This window comes from Eurytemora carolleeae, unplaced genomic scaffold (genome assembly GCF_000591075.1).
Source record: "Eurytemora carolleeae unplaced genomic scaffold, Eaff_2.0 scaffold809, whole genome shotgun sequence".
Taxonomy (NCBI): domain Eukaryota; kingdom Metazoa; phylum Arthropoda; class Copepoda; order Calanoida; family Temoridae; genus Eurytemora; species Eurytemora carolleeae.
The window spans coordinates 107,135-129,409 of record NW_019396703.1 but is presented as its reverse complement, the minus strand read 5'-3'; the positions used below and the strand labels follow the sequence as shown (position 1 = coordinate 129,409).

At 34.1% G+C, this 22,275-nt stretch overlaps 1 protein-coding gene across 9 annotated transcripts in view; it reads left to right on the top strand.

The window, feature by feature from the left end:
- LOC111707578 (uncharacterized) overlaps positions 1 to 22,275 on the top strand; it is a 42,183-nt gene that overhangs the window by 5,691 nt on the left and 14,217 nt on the right. For 3 of the 9 annotated variants that reach the window (XM_023480695.1, XM_023480693.1, XM_023480700.1), the window contains exons 3-12: positions 5,988 to 6,095; positions 6,677 to 6,745; positions 7,471 to 8,193; positions 8,488 to 8,671; positions 8,838 to 8,984; positions 9,745 to 11,040; positions 12,381 to 12,512; positions 19,635 to 19,907; positions 20,110 to 20,202; positions 21,204 to 21,282. In XM_023480695.1, coding sequence (XP_023336463.1) covers positions 5,988 to 6,095; positions 6,677 to 6,745; positions 7,471 to 8,193; positions 8,488 to 8,671; positions 8,838 to 8,984; positions 9,745 to 11,040; positions 12,381 to 12,512; positions 19,635 to 19,907; positions 20,110 to 20,202; positions 21,204 to 21,282 — 3,104 coding nt within the window. Of the gene's footprint in view, positions 1 to 57; positions 203 to 5,987; positions 6,096 to 6,676; positions 6,746 to 7,470; positions 8,194 to 8,487; positions 8,672 to 8,837; positions 8,985 to 9,744; positions 11,041 to 12,380; positions 12,513 to 19,634; positions 19,908 to 20,109; positions 20,203 to 21,203; positions 21,283 to 22,275 lie in introns of those variants that run through there. The other 6 variants (XM_023480699.1, XM_023480694.1, XM_023480696.1 and 3 more) reach the window with 6 other exon arrangements.

Genomic DNA, 22,275 nt, shown 5'->3' with positions numbered 1-22,275 from the left:
AAGAGGCCGAAAGTTGCATATTTAGTGAGTTAAGGATCAGTGTGAGAGAGAGAAACTGCCTAGTTCTTCTGTGAGATAGTAGTGAGGGACACACTCCGGCCTGACATAGGATCCGACTCTATGTCTCGTGGGAGGGTTGAGTATGACAAGTGAATTCTATCCTAGTTCCCTGGTTCCTTGGGAACTCTACAAACAGAAGGCTGTAAGTGTTCTAATCATAACTTTTTTCGGAATTAGTTCCCCTGATAACATAACTTAATTCTCTCCGAATTCTAGTTCGTCCGAACCCCAAAACCTTTATTTCCTGAATCCCAAAACATACACCTTCTGAACCCCAAAACCTTGATTTCCTGAATCCAAAACACATTTTCCTAAAACCCAGAACCTAGATCGCTTGAACCACAAAACCTAGATTTCCTGAACCCTACAACCCTGATCACCTGAAACCCCTAAACATAGTTCTCCTGAACCCTAAAACCTATTCTTTGGGAACTCAAAAACCTAGTTCTACTGACCCTCAAAACCTAGATCTACTGACCCTCAAAACCTAGATCTCCTAATCCAAAAACCTAGATCTCCTGAACCTCAAAACCTATATCTTCTGAACCTACAAATCTGGATCTCCTGAACCCCAAAACCTAGTTTTTATGAATTTCAAAACCTAGCTCTTCGAACTTAATTCCACACAGCAAAGCTCCAGTGAACCAAACCTTCTCAAACCTACTTTTCATGAACGTTATACAATAAAACCTAGATAAACTGCACACTTAAATAAATAAAAAGGGATCTTTTCCTGAACCAAATTTGACTGAATCTTGGTTAATCAGAACCCAGCTCTCATGAACGTATGAGTTGTAGTCTTTAAACTTTTATGAATCTTGCTTCATATATAAAAATTTGGAATCTAGATCTGGTTTACTGGTTGACCATTCAATGAATTCATTTATTAATTTATTATATGAATTTACTTTTGGTCCTTATCTATAAAGTCTCCTGATCCTATTGGACCTTGTCCACATTCTGTTGATCCATCGGCACTTATCCATAGTCTCCTGATCCTCTTGGACCATATTTATAGTCTTCTGATCCTATTGAACCTTATATATAGTCTTCTGATCCTATTGAACCTTATCTATAGTCTCCTGATCCTATTGAACCTTATCTATAGTCTTCTGATCCTATTGAACCTTATCTATAGTCTTCTGATCCTATTGAACCTTATCTATAGTCTCCTGATCCTATTGAACCTTATCTATAGTCTCCTGATCCTATTGAACCTTATCTATAATCTTCTGATCCTATTAAACCTTATCTATAGTCTTCTGATCCTATTGAATCTTATTTATAGTTGTCTGATCCTATTGAATCTTATCTATAGTTTTCTGATCCTATTGAACCTTATCTATAGTCTTCTGATCTTATTGAATGTTATCTATAGTCTTCTTATACTATTTGAACCTTATCTAGTCTTCTTATCCTATTGAACCTTATCTATAGTCTTCTGATCCTATTGAATCTTATCTATAGTCTTCTTATCCTATTGAACCTTATCTATAGTCTCCTGATCCTATTGAACCTTATCTAGTCTTCTTATCCTATTGAACCTTTTCTATAGTCTTCTAATCCTATTGAACCTGTTATATAGTCTCCTGATCCTATTGAACCTTATCTATAGTCATCTGATCCTATTGAATCTTATCAATAATCTTCTTATCCTATTGAACCTTATCTAGTCTTCTTATCCTATTAAACCTTATCTATAGTCTTCTGATCCTATTGAATCTTATCTATAGTCTTCTTATCCTATTGAACCTTATCTATAGTCTCCTGATCTTATTGAACCTTATCTAGTCTTCTTATCCTATTGAACCCTATCTATAGTTTTCTAATCCTATTGAACCTGTTATATAGTCTCCTGATCCTATTGAGCCTTATCTATAGTCTTCTGATCATATTAAACCTTATCTATAGTCTTCTGATCATATTAAACCTTATCTATAGTCTTCTGATCCTATGGGATTTATCTTCAGTCTCCTGATGAAAATTAGTGGTTTGTATTCTCCTGATTTTGTAGACACAGGATTTAGTTTTAGCCTAATCTTCTCTGCCTTATTCTGTTTTCTAGTCAATTTCTTAATAATGGCTAATCTCCTCAAAGAAATTTATTCTTTGCCATAAACTCTGATTTTCTAATCCCTTTATCTTTTCAACCCTATGTTTAGGCATAAGATTTTTCAAACTATGAATTATGTTGGATCAAATTAACTAATACATAGTAATACTAATACATGGTTTCAATTTAAAACTACAGATATCCAAGTTGAAATCTTATGTTTTCCAACCTTGCTCTTGAACATATATAGCATTGTTCTGCAATCTCATCTCTTCTCGTATTTCACTTTAATGACCTTCAAAGCTTACGAATAAAATTTCATTATCTCTCCCCTTTATCTACCGGTTTTGAGTAAACAAAGTAGCAAGGCAGTTTGCGCAAAGGAATTGAGTTTTTGCGATAAACACGAAGGAATTGACTATTTGCAACACACTCTGATTTTCTAATCCCTATGTCTTTGGATTCCAACGTCGTAAACCTTTGAAATTTCAAACTATGACTTTTTTTAGATCAAAAAATATAAGTTTGAAATATCAAAGGTTTACGACATTGGGTTCCAAAGATATTGGGATTAGAAAATCAAAGTTTGTGGCAAAGAGTCAATTCCTTTTCTATTTTCTTTACCTTTGCAACCTGAGTTGAAAACTTTAGAATGAAATATCCAGATATCCCGTCGGATAATTAATTTGAAGATTAAAGTCATGAGGTAAACAAGCAATATTTAATTCCGAGATTAAGAAAAAGAGTGGATTAAGCCTTAATCCTGATATCCACCATTCTAAAGTTTTCAGCTCTGGTAGTGTAAACCTTTGATATTTTAAACATACATCATTTGAATTAACAGAATTTATAGTTGGAAATATTAAAGGTTTACGACATCAAGTTGCAAAGATTTATGGATGAGACAAGTTTGTTGCAAAAGGTCAGCTCCTGAAGATCTTGGAATCCAATTTAATGTCAACCTATTTCAACCTAAGTATTTTAAAATATTTTGATCAGTTAACTTAACCCTTTTAAGGCTGACGCCTCCTAAATAGTCAGGGGAGGGGGGGGGGCAGGGACCTCAGACAAATACTTTTTGAGTTATATCTAAAAAACGTTGGAACTTGGAATAGGGTAATCGTTAAGGGCTTATTAGAATGTAAACTTCTATTAAGATGTTATTAGTCATGAACTAATAGATGCATATATTTACAGATATTATTATTTTCATATGTTTTGTGAATTGAGTAGTTCGCTGAAAAAAATAGTAAAAAATAATATTTTTGGATTTCACTGAATTCTTATTTTTGTTGTGTTCATGAAAGGAATCTATGTTTATTACAAATGACCAATTAAATATCCGCAAAAACTTTCCTTTTTATGCCAGTTCTTCAGAACATTTTGCATATATTGCAGAATTGGTGTTTTCATTTTTAATCTGACATTCCTGGAAATGTTCAGAACTTATTCCGTCCTAGGATTAAACCGATTAAGATGAAAAAAATCTCTGATGAGCTCATTGAATTTTACAATCTCTTAGGTTCATTTGTCCTTAGATTTCTATAAACTAAATATAAGACGTTGAAGTGCAAATTTAATCTGCCTGAATTCCAGGGTGTAAGTATATGAGTTTGCCTGGACGAGTTTAAGGTTTATAGATGACAGCTGAGATGAGTTATCATTACCCTAAGCTTCCCATACACACACATATAATCTCAGTACTGGAGTAAAGTACATTTTATACTTGATATTTATCAATTATGATTTTTTCAGTTACAATCCTGTTTTTATTTAGCCTAAAATGAAAATACAAAAACTTAACTTAGATCAATGATATTCAGGGCTTCAGGGGATTTTTTTTTCAAGAACAAGTATTAATCCTAACTAACTAATTTTAACTAACGGAGGCCCCACACATTTTTGGGCCTAAATCGGTTCATACATCCGTTCGGATTAAAATGTATTTGAGTAAATCGGTTCATACATCCGTTCGGATTTAAATGTATTTGAGTAAAACTTAACTTTGTTCTCTGAATATGCAAATAGTTTGAAGAAGAAAGATATAAACTTGAGATAAACAAGTTTGATGCTCCCTAAACTGAGATCTAAATAGGCCAGGGGAGAAAACAGGGAAAACAGTTTTCAGTCATGGAGAAAAAAAAGATTTAAATCCATGTGACCCAGGTTTTATTTGGAATTGTAATGTTTGGACAAATTCCAAAAGTGATCTTTTTTATTTGGAAAACTTTAAACGGAAATCATTTTTAGAAATTCTTATTTAATTTTTTTAAAGAAATTACTTTGGGAAACTTTTAATGGGAAATTGTAAATAGAAATCATAATTGGGGAGAAAAAAAGTTGTTCCTCCGGGAATTTCCAATGTTAAAGTAGGAAACACTGTTTATTAGGTTTACTATAACTAGGTATAGATTCATTTCGACATGTTCCAGATATTTGTCTGTCAACATTATCTATACAATTTAAATATATTCTAGCTCTTATAAACATTAAGCATATATTCATGCAGGCCCGCAGGGGGATATATTGAAATCAGAGATTTCTACGCCCCCCCCCCCTCCAAATCTGAGGTTTTGGGTTAACATTTTTATTCTAAATATTTTTAAAGCTTTTTATCGCTTTAAATCCCTTTTTCAGTAGTTCTGAATATCAAGATCATAAGTTCCTGGAGACAACTAAACTTCTAAAGATACTGATGAGTGTTGAACCTAAAAGATTGTGTTTATAAACACTATCACACAATACATGTATACAATGATAATAGGAAAATGTTTGGAACAAGTTTTTATCGTTCATACTTGCCAACAGCCTGCAATAACATTAGATATCTCGTAGATTTATCATATTTATTGCTTTCATCAAATTTTAGCTTTTTTTCAAAAAATAAGGAATTTCTTGTCTCCTTTAGACTCAAGTACACTACACTACACTACACTACATAACACTACACAACACTACACTACACTACACTACACTACACTACACTACACTACACTACACTACACTACACTACACTACACTACACTACACTACACTACACTACTCTTCCTTTTATTTTCGTGAATTTGCTCTTTAAGTCCCATCTCTCTAGCCTCAAACCTCTCTCAAGGTTCTTAAATACCTTTTTCATCTAGTCTCTGTTGTATTTAGACCCTACAACTTTATTGTATCTAGGATATACGTGAACTTTACTAACCAAGAGTGTTATTATATAATTTGCTATTTTAATATAAACACCACACCACACCACACCACACCACACCACACCAGTAGAGCAGTAGTGTAGTAGAGTACATCATTAAGAGTACAGTAGTAGAGTGCAAAAGAGAACATCATTAGAGTACAGTACGCAGTGCAGTTTAGTGCTGTCCAGACCAGTACATTACAGTACAGTACAGTTCCACTTAAAAGGACTTAACTCGCTTATCAAGCTAAACTAACAGAACTTACTAAGTGTCTTATGACTAAAGGTTATCTGTCCTTAGTGTTTTCCGTCCAAAAAATGTTAAAGTAGATTAGGTTAGTAGGTGGAGTTGGATTAAACTTGGTTACAATGGGGAGTCGATTTAAATCCGTAAACACGTGCGGGGAATTCTCTCAAAAACCACTTGATAATTTGGGTTCCTTTAGGTCAGTTTCCATAGAATCATCAGGACATATCTTATATGTATAATTAACTCTTATTGGTTCTTTATCATGAAAGACGGGATCTTAAAACATCCAGAAAAATATTAATTAGATTTCTAGATTAATTAAGATTTATCTATTAATTAAAATGATTCTAACTTATTATACAAATAGTATCTAGGATAATAGTATCTAGGATAATAGTATCTAGGATAATGTATTCTATGGATAAAAATATTATTTCTAGGAAGCAGCACGAAGACAGAGAGATGTTGATGAAGGCACTCCTCCTCCTCTTTCCAGTAGACAGATGGAACAATTCTCAGCAACATATTCAAGAGCTACTTCTAGACAGGTACTAGTACACTCAGACAGGTTCAAGTACTTACAGACAGTTAAAAGTACTTACAGACAGGTTCAAGTACTTACAGACAGTTAAAAGTACTTACAGAAAGGTAAAAGTACTTACAGACAGGTAAAAGTACTTACAGACAGGTACTAGTACAATCAGACAGGTTCAAGTACTTACAAACAGTTAGAAGTACTTACAGAAAGGTAAAAGTACTTACAGAAAGGTACAAGTACTTACAGACAGGTACAAGTATTTACAGACAGGGACAAGTGCTTACAGATAGGTACAATTACTTACTGACAGGTACAAGTACTTGAAGACAGGTACAAGTACTTACAGACAGTTAAAAGTACTTACAGAAAGGTAAAAGTACTTACAGAAAAGTAAAAGTACTTTCAGACAGGTACTTTACTTACAGACTAGGTAAAAATACTTACAGAAATGTAAAAGTACTTACAGACAGGTAAAAGTACTTACAGACAGGTAAAAGTTCTTACAGACAGGTAAGGACAGGAGTAATATTTCATTTATAATAAAAGTTCTACAACTTCTATTAATTTATGACTAATTTATTTTATTGTCAGTTGTACATACAGAGGAAGGATGGAGGATTTGGATTCACTCTCAGACACTTTATTGTTTATCCTCCTGAGGTATTATTTTTGTATTGTTTATCCTCCTGAGGTATTATTATTGTAATGTTTATCCTCCTGAGGTATTATTATTGTAATGTATATTCTCCTGAGGTATTATTATTGTATTGTATATCCTCCTTAGGTTTTATTATTGTATTGTTTATCCTACTGAGGTAGTATTATTGTATTGTTTATCCTCCTGAGGTAGTATTATTGTATTGTATATCCTACTGAGGTAGTATTATTGTATTGTTTATCCTACTGAGGTAGTATTATTGTATTGTTTATCCTCCTGAGGTAGTATTATTGTATTGTTTATCCTCCTGAGGTAGTATTATTGTATTGTTTATCCTACTGAGGTAGTATTATTGTATTGTTTATCCTCCTGAGGTATTATTATTGTATTTTTTATCCTCCTGAGGTAGTATTATTGTATTGTTTATCCTCCTGAGGTAGTATTATTGTATTGTTTATCCTCCTGAGGTAGTATTATTGTATTGTTTATCCTCCTGAGGTAGTATTATTGTATTGTTTATCCTCCTGAGGTAGTATTATTGTATTGTTTGTAGTTTGTCTGGGAAAAGTATTATTCTATTAGGTTTTCTACTTTTCACTGATAAGATTATTTTTCCTCTTGGTTCTAGTTCTAAATATAACCCAGAGAGAGAGTAGTGAATGATAACCATTAGTTCTCTTATCAGCACTCTATTATATTGCTTTTTTATCCAGCACTAATGTTTCAGGACGGAGAAACGGAAGGACCTCCTATCTCCGACCCTTTGGACACTATATTCGTCAAGTCTATAAAAGAGGCAGGACCGGCGGTGGTTGCCGGTCTAAATATCGGGGATAGGATAGTGACAGTGAACGGAGAAAGTGTTGCCGGCCGATCGTATGCTCAGGTTGTGCAGATGATACAAAAATCACGTGATATGCTTCGTTTAGTTGTAGTTCCGAAACAAGACGATATTCTCCAGGTTTATTTCTCCGAGATCGCACAGAACCCAGAGACAAATAAAAGACTTGAACCTGGTAGCTCCGCTAAACCTCCTTGGCCGGCAAGTGTTTGTTCAAGTTCCAGTAGAGAGTCTAGTCCCTTCTCATCCAAAACATCAGATTCAACCAGAGACTCCGTGTACGGACGGGAAGGACGGCAGTCGGATATTCGTTCTTTGTATCCCGGAACTAAATCCCGAGTGCCGTCCGCCCCTCGTCCGTCCGGCCAGCATCAAAACTCCGAATGGGAGAACCTCTACGAATCCATAGGGAATGATAGACTGAAGGTTCCGTCCGTGCCTCCCTCTGGTAGCTCAGGGAGCACGGAGCATGTTTACGCTGTGCCTGCCTTGGCGCGCTCCTCTATCTCATCCTCAACCCTTGGGTCGGGTCATACTAGTGCTCCAAACAATAGCAGAGATAGTTTAGATAGTGATTCTAGTGTCATGGCAGGGTTCTCTAGTCATCAGGTAATAATTCTTTTTTTCTTTTCATTAATTTGTTTGGTGAATATTTGAATAAATATTGGCTAATTAATGAATTCTTCTAAATAATTATTATTTGATAAATTTTTCTTCACAATTCTTTCAGTTACATCATTTTCTCTTCTTCTGAAGTTCTCGCTTTTTAAACCTCAACAAATCACAGTTTCTTATTTTTGATCTTGTTTCTTGGTATACTTTGGGGTTAAATTCACATTTTCCTTTATATACATTTAGCATTTACTATATTCGAAGATTTACTTATGCCATTTTTTTATTGAGGAGGATTCCATGATCAACAAGATCAAGAAAGACTGCGAACGAAAGGAAGAGTTTCTTAAAACCCAAACCTACCCTGCCTACCTATCCAGTCCTCCAAAGGAGATCAACACGAACCCGAAAGGAATTGCCAGTCTTGCCAACACAATGCCTCCTCCTAAACCTGATCCCAAGACGGAGGAGAAAGGTTTGTAAATTCAAATACAAAAAATCCGTGAAATTTTGAGACACATTCTTGAAATAGGCGTGAGTACTCTGTTCTCCTCACCCTGGCAGAAAAGTATTCAAAGAATCCTCGAAATTATTATGTTATGTTCCAAGTGCAGAGTAAATATAAAATGTTATTTATTTAGAAAATGCTGGACCAGCAACCAAAAACTTCTTCATGGATATATACGCTAAGGAGGTTTCCAAGATGCAGTCTGTCTCCAAGTCCTCGGCTGGAGCTAAAAAGCGAAACTTCGATGCGACCCAGTTCAATACATACGGTCTTCCACTAGGTAACATTTTATAAGGGATCATAACAAGAATTTCTTTCCAGTGGATTATTCAGGAATTTGTCCAGGGGGGAGAGGGCTTAAATTTTTTTCTTTCTATGGGGGGGGGGGGCACACATTGGGGCCAAAAAACCTGAAAACCATAGATTTCGCTGATCCAGGGGGACTTATATTTTTTGTAGGACGGACGTCGGACAACTAAAGATTGTAAAATGTTTTTATGAGATACAAGATAGTAGTTTTATTCCTGACAGGACAATACAGAACATATAGTTTAAACAGACTGGATCCAGTATTGATGAATTTTTCTTCTATTTTGCAACATTTTTATAAATCATTCTATAAGGGTTGAAAGTTAAGGCACTGCTCCAGATCATATAATGACTGAGTAACTGTTTATTTTCCAGCCTGGAGTACTGTACTTATTATTAAAGATCACGGGAGATTTAGCGTATCGGTGAACACATTAAACTAAGCTAAATATTTTACACTTTTTCAAGAAAACTGTTGGTTCTAGGTTCTAAGTTAGAAAAGATGTACACTGGGTGACCTGATCGTTATAAATGTCCTTGTTTTTCCTCATGGAATTATAGGATAATGATTTTATTCTTGGTTCAAAAACAATATTTTAGATTGAACGTGCATTAAGGACTATTTATATTATTTAGAGCACTAAGATTGTACTTTATATCTTTTTATAGAGAATTAGAAATTTTGAATGCAAATTTAACTTATATTTCCACGTTCTTGTATGCATATTTAGGATCCGCAGGAATTGGCAATAAATCACTTTCAACCCAAAAAGCCGTGGTTAAACTTGGAGAAAACAAAACCGCAGATATTGATAAGATTGAACTATGTAAACCCGGAGAGGCGAAAGTGAAACCTAGCGGTAGTCCAGTTCAGATTCGACACAATCCAACCCTGCCAACTCCTCTTCCTCCTCCCATCCTAAAGAGACAAGAAGAGGGACTTAACTCAAGACAAACGTCCAATGGAAGCGTCAACAAGCTTGAAACCAGACCAAGAGTTTTAAAGAAACCATTTGATATCAGAATGATCAGGGATGCAGACCGAAGCCGAAGCACGTCTTCAAAGAATTCTAGATCACAGTCGGTTGATCTGGATTACACCAATACAAACATGTACCTGGATAACAAAGCAGAGAAAACCTTCTCCGTTACACTTCTTGTAAACGAGTCGGAGAAGAATAAGATTGTGGATATGATACAGAAAGCCAAAACCCTTATCTCTAAGAAAGTTGTAAAAGTTATGGGGAAGAAACCTAAAAGTGGGATCTCAAATGTTGAAGCTCTAGAAACGGTTCTCGCAAGTTTTGTAGGTTCGGAGGAGCAGAGTGAGAGAGAAGATAAATATGAAGAGGAGAAACTAATCCAAGAACAGGAAGAGCAGGTTTCTCTGATGCTGGGGCGAGGGGAGCATGTTCCGATCAACTTCAAACCTATTCCTGATGTATCTGTAGAGGAGCACGAGGATACGGATATAGATCAAGAATGTGAAATATTCCGTGATATGGAGGTGTCAAGACTTGGAGATGATCGTTTTCTTCAATCTCCAACCTGGAGACCTTTCTCTCCTTGCTCCAGAGGATCTCTTACTCCCACCTTGTCAAATGCTGAGAATGTCCCGTGTCCCTGGGGTTTCCGTCCTGATAGTGAGCTATATCCTCCAAACTTAAGACGTCCTTCTTCTCTATACGGAGCTGAAGCTGCTGCTGCTAGCTCCCGTCCTCCTAGCAGACAGGTTTCAGTTTCTCCGTCCTTCCTAGACGGTAGTTTAGATGGATATTCTATACCCAGCTCATCCACAGATACGGTGAAACCCTACTCTCCGGAGAGGACGGAGGAGACGGAATACGAGGATGAATATGAAGAATATGAGGATGAACCTTTGATACGTTATACAAGACCAGACTCATTCGTCATTCCAATTGGTGGAGTCTGGAAACCTGAAGAGGACTTTGTGGAACCTGAACACTCGGATATAGAATCGGAAAAGGTTAATGAAGCCAAAGAGGAGTTAGCTCCGGATAAACAAGGTTCCTTCAGTGTTCAACCCATCCTCTGATAAACCCTCGACTAACACTTCAATCCTGAATTCATAAATGTGTAAACCCTTTTCTCTATTAATATTGAATGTGCATGATTAACATGATTGCTATTTTTACCATTTTAATTATATAGCTTCCTCCCTGGTTTAGTAGACAGTTTGTCGGCTGAATGTAAAATGCAATTCATCCTGCACTATTTTAAACTGCTCATCCAGGTCCTAGAATTCCATACTCATGCTATACCGTGCTCTGATTTATATTTGTCAAATGTTTTAGATTCTTAATCTAATACATCCTTTACACCCCCATCAAAAACCTTTTAAACACTTAATCTGCACCTCTAAACCCTCTGTATGCCCTTTGTATGCTTATTGTTGACTCCCCTTTATTTTGGTCTTCACACTCCTAATATCTAGGCCCTTTAATTCTTAACTCCCCCTGTATGTATAGGCAATGAAAGGGGAGTGTTTGCGATAGTTGTAAGGATAATTTTTTTTCAATTGGCAATCATTTTGTATCTATTTGATGTTTCTGTAAAGAGAATTGACGGACCCTTCTTAAAAATCTCTGTTTGCGCTGCACAGGCTGATATTTCAGTATCGGGAAGCTTTGTCTGAGATAAAACTGTGGTTTCTAATAAATTGTGTTTTCTTGGAAAATAATTTATAAAGATCAAATTCTCTTCATAGAACTATTGGATTGAGGGAAAAGTAGTACTAGTCTAATCATAGTTTAAATAATTGACATCCCATGCTTCCTTTTATTTTCGTGAATTTGCTCTTTAAGTCCCATCTCTCTAGCCTCAAACCTCTCTCAAGGTTCTTAAATACCTTTTTCATCTAGTCTCTGTTGTATTTAGACCCTACAACTTTATTGTATCTAGGATATACGTGAACTTTACTAACCAAGAGTGTTATTATATAATTTGCTATTTTAATATAATCCTGTACATGTGTAATGTGTATTATAATGTGTAATGTTCTATTAACAAATTTATTGAATGTCTGTACATGATAGATCCTGATGATGTTAAAACTCAAACGAATGTAACAATAAGAATTTTATGTTTTTTCGAACTTTATTTTCTCAGGATAAAGATTTCGTTTGTAAAGTAAAGTAAAATGTTTTAATGGCTAAGATGTTGACATTATTTTTAATTATGGAATTGAGTTTCTCTCAAATTTTCTAATCTTTGCAACCTGATGGTGTAAACCTTTAATATTTCAAATAGTTTGAAATATCAAAGGTCTACATCATTGGGTTGCAAAGATCTATAACCCAACTTTTTCATTAATATAAATGATAAATAAGAATCAAATCTATTCTAGGATACCGGAGAGGAGGTAACTATTACGACAGTGATAACTTCTCCAGGAATAATTTTGTAATTGTTGGAACCCGGAGTCTTCACTGTGAACCTCCTCAGGTGTATCAACCTACTCCGGAACCTCCTCCACCAGGTTAGATCAATTGTTTTATTAGAACATATGAAACTCTCGCACTACCTGTTTTTAAAGGGACTGTATGTGATATTTTAAAAAAACTCAAATTTAAGCTTGATAAGGTATGAATTGAAAACTAGCATTAAACTCAAACGGTAGAAAAACGTCCAAACCAATTTCTGCTGACAACTTTAGAATTTATAAAGTAAAATGAGATTTGCATACGGTCCCTTTATTCTTGTTCTTCCTAGTATATTACGATGAGCTCTGAATAGAACGTTTTAGAATGAGTTTGCGTAGTGTGCTTCAGCATGATTTCGTGCAGTCTATGCATGGATATTGTTTTATTGTTTGATTACCTATTGTTGTGACTTCTTTTAGTAATTCAAATTGTATTGCGTAACATGCGTAAAGAGGACAAAATATTTTGCGTAAGAGAGAACCTTGTAGTTTAAAGCATGACGTGTTTGGAATTTTCAATGTTTTTATTCTGAAATTTATCATCTTCAGTCAAATGTTTATGAGCATAAGTTGATTTTTAAACTAAGTATGAGTTAGTGTTCAACTAACCCTAGTGTGACTCGAGTATATAAACCTGGATAGAGGGATAATCATCGTAATGATACAAACAAAGTTTAAAATTGAGTGGATGCAGCTGAGGCGTTAGAAGTGCATAGATGATTTTAAAGTTACTCCAAGAACAAGACTTCATTAGTATTGGTTGCTTTGTTCTTCAGTAAACAACTTGAATTTTAATTAGCTAAACGTAAATCTCAGTACAAGAATTCAGAGTTGGTGTTTTGTTAAAAATTGTTCTAATGTTAAAATGTAAAAGTTAAGCTGATTTAAAGAATCTTATGTTAAACTATGTAGGATATAGTTAGATAAAGGTTGGTCTGATTGAACGGATTCAATGATAAACTATGTAGGATTTACATAGATAAAAGGTTAATCTGATTGAACGGATTCAATGATAAACTATGTAGGATTTACATAGATAAANTCCACCTCCCCCAGGTAAATGGTTGCCCCACTCTTAAATAAATAGAACTAGATTTACTCAAATAAAAATTCATACTTCACAACTATCGAGGTTTTAGGGTCCAAATCAAATCCTTTTGAACAAAGGTGAATTTGAAATGTAAAAAGCCCTGATTTAAATCAGCTTTGAGTAAACAAATCTATCGTTTGTTTACATTATGGCCCACCTATGTCTGGGTTTAATCAAAACTGGGAAACTGACAGGATCGAAATATCAGATTCAGATTTAGAAGTTTGTGTTTTAAAAATCATAGATTATAACACCTAATTAGAATTAGTATCAAGTATTTTTTGATAAAATTGTTGATTCGAAATAATCTTTGAGAAGCTAAAATTTTGCATTAGAGTGGTTAGTTATGAAAAAACTTTAGTAATATGATTATCAAAATGATAAGTAATGCAACTGCAAAAAAGTTGAGCATGTATAAATCACTATAAGTCTATCCACACTTAAAGAATGTTTCAATATATATAGTTTTGAGTAAATATTTGAATTATTAAGAAGTGATAAAAGAAACCACTCCGATCCGTCCTTCTCCCGTCCCATTCTCTCCATCTTTACCAGAGAACCAAGGTAAACTGTGTAAACAGAACCTAGATGGGAGACTCAGCACTTATTCTAAATAATTCAAGGTTTAGAATTATTATAGTTGTTTACATGGCTGATATCCCGCACTAAACTATGGGTAGACAAACTTCTCACATTTTTTTCATCCTGAGGTTTAGATCTTAAATCAAGATGCAGAATTTTCCAGATTTGAGAGAAAAGAATTGTTAGCTCAGAGAAAAATACTAAGATTTGTCAACCCACCTATAATAATGTCCAGTTCCGGTCCATAAATAATTAATAATTAAATTTCAATTAATTTGTCGCTGTTTTTGAATCTAATTAGATAACATTTTATGAATTAAGTTTTTCCTAACCATTATTTATTTCCTTGAAAATGTTCTCTTCATCCATTGAAATTTTCACAACTAATAAAATGAGAATATAAATTTATTGTTTAATCCTAAAAAGTAAAATTAATATTAAGATTTAATGGGAAAATTATTTTTCTGATGCATTTTTTGTATTTAAAAATTAACATTGCTTCCTTAAATAAAAAAGAATAAAAATTAAAATGTTTAAATCTTGTATGTTCAGTAAATCTTAGTGTAGAAAGATAAACCCCAAAAAGACTCAACTTAATTGTTAAATCATAAAAACAATTAACGTTTTTCCCTCTCAATACTTAACTTAATTGTTAAATCATAAAAACAAATTACGTTTTTCCCCTCTCAATACTTAACTTAATTGTTAAATCATACAAACAAATTACGTTTTTCCCTCTTAACACTTAATTAAATTTACAAGAATGACGTAAATGTCCGTGTTTTAAATGAACATTTTCTAATAATAAGTGAGCAAAAACCAACCTAAGGGCCTGCCAGGTCCCACATACATTTACTGCCCGCATGTTTTCTATTTCTTTTTCTCTAAAATTTCACAAATATGTTTGCAAATTTATGTCCATCCCATATGTTTGGGGTTGGGTTTAATCTGTTAGAGTTGAGCTAGAAGAGGGCTCTGAGCAGTATTTACGGTATTAATACCAAGTGCAAAATATTTAGATTCTTGTTATGCATGAACACTGAACAATGAACAATGTACATTACTAAGAAAATTTCCATAAAATGGAACTTATGCCTGCTATGTGCAAGTGCTTTTTGCTTGATCTGAGGCCGAATTAAAAAAAAAATGAGCCGTGGCTCAGATATGGTTGGTTCTCCTTAAAAATTGTATTACATGTTTCAAGATTTAAGCCGGCGCTCAATTGAAACCGGTTTTTGGCGGATTTGAGACGCAGCTCAAATTCAATAAATTTGGACTCTGCTTTCGTTCACAACGAAGACAGCTTGATTTTAGTAAATATTTCTTATATTGAAATTATTTCAAAGTCTAGGAAAGATATAGCTTCAAACAACGTCCAGAATGTAATTTAATAGATATTTTTTTTCTTGTCGTTTTCAAGTTGAAAATTGATAAATTTGGACCATGGTTCGATTTAAAAAAAAAATCCTCCTAAGAAGAAGGTTGGGATTATAACAACCCTCCTTGCAGTCAAGGTTTAGAAAGAGAATAAGATAGAGAAGTGAATATTGCTTGGTTCTGCTCTAGTACACGGATATAGGACGGATTATTATTACTCTGTGTGTCGAGTAGAGTCCTGTACTAGTGTCCAGTATCAGCTAGTCAGGCCCTATTCAACCACACTACCTAGAGCTTAGTGCGGAGGAATGTGACTCATTTGCTTGTTCAGTTGGTTCTTGTTCTTTATAATTGTGTTCTAGGCTTTTTACCCAAACATGTCCCGGTTCTTTTAAACCATAACTGAATAATCCTTCCGGGCTAGAATAAGAAATTTGATGGATCTAAGGGAGGGCCGGAATAAGGGTTTGGGGTTATATAAGAGGTATAGTTTAAGAGTTCTGATCTGGGTTTGGATTAGATCTAGGTTTGGGTTCAGGAATTAGATTATTTACGTTATAAAATGGTTGGGTGCAAATAATATGAAAACTTTAACAAATAGTATTTTATAAGATTTAATCATAATAAAGTTATTTTTTGAATTGTTTCAACAAAAATTTCAAAAAATTAATATTTTACAAAAATGTCAAAAAAGTGATGTATTAAAAAATGTTTTAAATATACTTCCTTTTCAAGGTTATCTAAGTTCATTCCTTGAGATATCTGTTGAACCATCAGCAATTTATTCTGTTCTATCGTATCCATATGCTGGGCCGTCAAAACAGGGTGTTTTAATAAAATTGTCAAATCATACGTTTTGAATTTACTCCATCACTAAAATTGGTGGTTATGACTTTGACTTAATTTGTGTTACCATTTTCCCGTAGAAATAAGTATTTTGTTTTCTTTGTTTTTCCTCATTTTGTTTTCCAGGAGTGTCTTTCCATTGACATTTATTACTTTTTGGTAGAAAGGGCTTAATATAAATTTGCTTTTCCTTGGTTGTCGCTGATTGTTTTGGAAATTTACTCTGGAACATATTCATTATCCTGGAACACCCGGTACTAGACATATGTTCATTATCCTGGAACACCCTGTACTAGACATATGTTCATTATCCTGGAACACCCTGTACTAGACATATGTTCATTATCCTGGAACACCCTGTACTAGATATATTTTCATTATCCTGGAACACCCTGTACTAGACATATTTTCATTATCCTGGAACACCCCTGTACCAAATAGATAGTTTTAGGATAAAGTACTTATTTTACAGTAAAATAAGTGTTTATTTTATGTGTTTTTTTATTTTCTGTTTTTACACTTTTTTATTTAATCTTGGAAAAATGTCAAATAATGTGAGAAAATATCGTTTTCCTTGTTATATTTGAAACTTGTGACGTCGTGTATAATTGATCCATTAATCTATTTGCCCTGTATTAGGTATATTTTCATTATTCTGGAACACCCTTTAATAGTTCTAATAGTGGGTCCTCGGGTAAAGAAATCTTGTAGCAAGGTCAACTAAGGATATGAAATCTCTCTCTTCGACATATTTATAATTTGTGGGTGTTTCTTATAAATGTATAATGATATGCCCCCCACCCTCTCTTTGTAAACCATAATTCAACACGCGTCCTCATCCAGTTTACTTTCCCTTTAAACTTTTCCTTCTTCATCTTAGCTTCTTTTCTTCTTTCATTCTTTATCCTTACTTCCCTTCTTTTCCTTCCTCATCCTTACTCCTCTTCTTTCATTCTTCATCCTTACTTCCATTCTTTTCATTCTTCATTCTTATTTCTCTTATTTTCATTCTATATCCTTACTTCCCTTCTTTCATTCTTCATCCTTACTTCCCTTCTTTAATTTTTCATCCTTACTTCCCTTCTTTCATTCTTACTTTTCTTTTTTATTCTTTATGCTTACTTCCCTTCTTTTCGTTCTTCATCCTTACCTTTATTTCTTTTAATTCTGTATCCTTACTTCCCTTCTTTTCATTCTTCATCCTTACTTATCTTCTTTCATTCTTCATTTTTACTTCCCTTCTTTCATTCTTACTTTTCTTTTTTATTCTTAATGCTTACTTCCCTTCTTTTCGTTCTTCATCCTTACCTTTATTTCTTTTCATTCTGTATTCTTACTTCCCTTTTTTTCATTCTTCATCCTTACTTATCTTCTTTCATTCTTCATCCTTACTTCTCTTCTTTCATTTTTCATCCTTACTTCCCTTCTTTCATTTTTCATCCTTTCTTTCCTTTCTTTTTATTCTTTATATCTTCTCTTCATTTCTCTCCTTCATTTCTTTTTTCTTTCTGTATTTTCCTTTAACAAAATTATTGATATTCTAATAAGATTCTTTTTAAGTTTTGAATCTACCCCCCCCCCCTCATCCGTTTCATAAACTCACACAATTGAAGGTGTAGAATTAAATTAGTCAGCTATAATTGATTTTATATGGAGCTTAATTATATTAAATGAACCCAAGATTAAAAGACAATAGTTTTTGATGAATAAGCTTAGAAACAAGGCTACAAGAAGTCAAAGTTAATAAAATTGCAAATTTTGATTTTGTTAAAATTAAATTATGTTTCAACAAAAAGAAATGTGGTCAAAACTGTTACTGTTACACCTGATATGGATTAATTTTTCATTGTATATTAAATGCACGTGGTTTGTGAGGAATTATGATGAATTATATGAATTGTATAATGTGTATAATGTATATACATATACTGTATAAGTATGTGGGTTGGATTTGACAAATTTGGTTTTAATTGAAGGTGGGTTGGATTGAATGGGTGGTTGAAGGATACTGATAAACAGATGTTCATTTCTAGTTTAAAGATTAAAAAATATATTTAATTAGAATTGATTAGATCTAATTGACTAACTCCTTTTAGTTAGTTTACCGTATACCCCCTCAAAGGATTTTAAAAATAGAAGTTATTCAAATATTCAAATGTGAAAAATAACAAATAATTAAATATGTTATTATGGGTATGTCGGATTAAAAAGTATGTGGGATTAATTAATAAGTAGTTTGATAAGCACTGGCCAGGTCGGAAGTTAATGAGTTGGTTGAATGAGGTAGAATGTCTGATGCTTGAGCATGAATCTTGGTTCTGAAAAGAAAGCCGGTTGTAGAATTGAAAATGTTAAACTTGATCTTGATACGGGAGAAATGAGATTAAGAATAGATTATTTAATCTGGATTGTAGAACGGTTCCGTTTAAATAGGATAAAGAAATACAGATCGGAAAACTGGGGATAAAAATTTTACTTAAAACAAGAGGATTCGAGGAACCATCTTGCATTCTCCTGATCAAGATGAAAAGAAAGAATCAGCTAAAGTTAGCTCCAGGAGTTCAGTTGAACTAAGATCATGGTTGCTTCAAATATTGAGAGCTTTTAATTTTTGGTTGGTTTAAGAAAAAAAAAAAAAAAACAGATTTATAATGTATGGGATGCATATTTAAGAATGTATTTGTAAAAGATTATTAAGGTTTTGGCTTTAAAGAGATATTCAGTTGGTTTTATAATGTAAAATAGATCTTGGAGTAATATTGGGTTTATATTGATATGTAATGGATCCTATAGTAAGATATGGGTTGCATAAAGATAAGCAAAGGATCCTTGAGTAAGATTGGGTTGCATAAAGATAAGTAATGGATCCTGGAGTAAGATTGGGCTGCATAAAGATAAGTAAAGGATCCTGGAGTAAGATTGGGCTGCATAAAGATAAGTAAAGGATCCTTGAGTAAGATTGGGTTGCATAAAGATAAGTAAAGGATCCTGGAGTAAGATATGGCTGCTTGAAGTGGCCATCTGTCGTTAAGATGTAGCAATATATAATTCTTATTGAGAAGGACCAAAGCTCAGATTTATACGAACTGGTGAAATTGGTTTGGTGCGTACGTTCTAGTCCCCGTCCCCTTCAAACCTACGCTTGGTTAAACTGCGTCAGTTTAATTCTGTGCGTCACACTGCCCAGACAATCATTACTGTGATATAAGCTTAATGTTTTTACATTAAATCATGAGAATTGGTTAAAGTTTGATATAAAAAAACCTACTAACCGGGTGTTTCAGCATGTGTTTACTGTTATGAGTACCCTGTTTACTACCCGGACACACCTCCCTCCTACCCTTATTCAGCCCCGCCCCCTTGTCCGGACTGCACCATCATGACCATGACCACTCCTTACCATCCTCGTCCACCACGGCCGACGAATCTGCCCGGCCTCCAGCCGATGCATGCCTGTAGAGGTCGACATGACAGCCCTAACTACTCGTCTGCTCCACCTACACTAACCACACCCGTACACATGCACCCAGATCCACAAGACATTACTTTTAATCCAGGTTTTGTTTTTTTGTCAATCCTAATATTTTTTATCTTTTATTTTTCCTCTTAATTGAAAAGAGTTTCTCTGTTTATGAAACCTAATCCATATTTCATTTTTATTCCGGAGCTCTCGGGTTTCAAGCTCCGATATAATTAGCTAGACAACAATCTCAAATATTGACATTGTGATTTGAGTTTTCTTTTAGTTTTTATTTTTAGTTTCCCCCCCTGACACATCTCCACACAAACACTTAACCTACCCAGATAGAGACGGGAGAAAGGTCGTCTACAGACAGAAGAAATATTCACATGGTAAGCTTGTTCTCCTTCAGGATCCAGGCTTTCCTGCTGGGGTTACGCTTGGTATTAGGCCGGAGATTAGAGAAAAATCCTGATATTGGGTTCTTCTTCCTCCAAACCTTAGATTCTTGAACTCGACTACTCTTAATAAACCTAGATTTAGTTAGACGTATACAGTAGAAAGTTTTTTTACAATCTCGGCTAATTATTTCTTACTTGTAATTTTCTTTTTAGAAAGGTATGTTATTTATATGATCTTAATTTATGTTTTTATTCGACAGTGAATCAACAATTTTTTGAATGAATTTTTTTTAGCTTTGGATGGTTTATAAATTTCTTATCCTTTGATTAAATGAGTCAGCCATGTATTCACGCATTTTGGATTTCTTGGTACACTGGAGGTCATCAGGACTTGTTAATTTTCCGGTTTAAAATACTTGTGTGCTCTTTTGTGTCGGGGTTACCAGTATAGCGGTCATGTCGGTCTGGTGATGATGAGCTGGACTAGAACGTAAGTAAAGATCAACTGAATTCCTTTTTCTGTTGAGATCAGCTCATCAGTGCCTGTCCGACATGGGTCACGAATTAAACATAATTTTCTCCTTATTTTGTTCCGCAAAATGAAAAATTTTTGAAAAAAATGTTAAAATGTTGGGAAAAAAAGATTTTTATGATTTCCTTGTTTGCACTATATCATATCATAAACTAGACAAATTAAACTTTGTTAAGCTTTTTTAACAAATTAGTTGAATTAAAGTTCAAACTTTGTATCTTTCATATATTTTACTATTTTCAGTTCTTAGAATCAGCTAATATTTTGGTCTATAATTTGCAAGATGCAAGTTGTTAAACGTTATCTCAAACTTTTTAACAAGCATTATTTTAGTTTATACTCAAGACATGTCATATTTAAATCTATCTTATCCGTATATACTGTTAGTAAAGAAAACATATATTATAAAACTAAAAAGATATTATTTATGTTTTTCTAATATGTTCTTGATGTTGTTTAGTTGAAGAGGATGAGAGAAACCTACGTCGTGTATCATACCTGCAGGCAACCAAGGAGGAAAGGATGGAACCAGAGGAAAAGTAAGCATATTCCCTTTATTTTATTCTTATACTGGTTCTTCTAGGTTACATGAGTATAAAGAAGATGAGAATAATCTTCTAAACCTGATTCTAGGTTCCCTGTGCATTTTCAGACAATGATAACATCACTCTTTTATTGAAACCGAGACCTTGAATTGCTTTGTTTACTCGCCCTCATTTTTAGGCCTGTCCCGAAACCCAAAAAGAAAAAGCCCAAGGTCTGTAAGGTTGAGGAGCCGCCGAGGATTGTTCGGAAGCTCTCCGACGGAAACCTGAATACTAAACCCGTCCTACCCAAGCTGAACCCGGTTCGGAAGTTCTCCGAAGCCATACCTCTACCTTCTGTTCCAGCAACGTATGCCGTAGTTGTAGAGCTAGAGAACATTTTAACGTTTCACTCGTTTACATCAAAGACTATTCTATAAGACGTCCATTAAATATACTTTCTCGTTGTGCAATAACTGAGTGCAATCTACATTTATCTGTATTTACTAACTTTGTGCACATTAAGAAACCAATATTTCAATGATGTATCTGTATAATTATCTCTAAACTGTACACATGAACATCTTTTTACTTTTTGGACTGTCTTGTAAAATCGTTTTTGTTCACATGATCTCATCAGAACCCCAATAATCGAGTATCCCGGTTTCCCTAGTTTGATGAGAGAAGTGTTGATATGTTTATATAGTTTACACTATACAGATATCTAGCTCTAGTTTTAAACAATCAAAACCGAGCCTTCGGACATTTTGGGTCTAGGCTTGATAGATAGATAGATAGATAGATAGATATATACAGTTTTTTTTAGAGTTTTCAGCTTTATGTTTTGTCATCAGTCTTAGTTTTCTCAGGGTTCTCCCCAGGTGTTGAGAAGGGGGTCTCTTTAGGATATTGTTCCTCAGGTTCCGTTCTCAACCTTATCATTCATTGGAAAAAGATCAATTAAATCAAATGTCAATTTTAAACTCCACGCACTACAGCCCCCCCCCC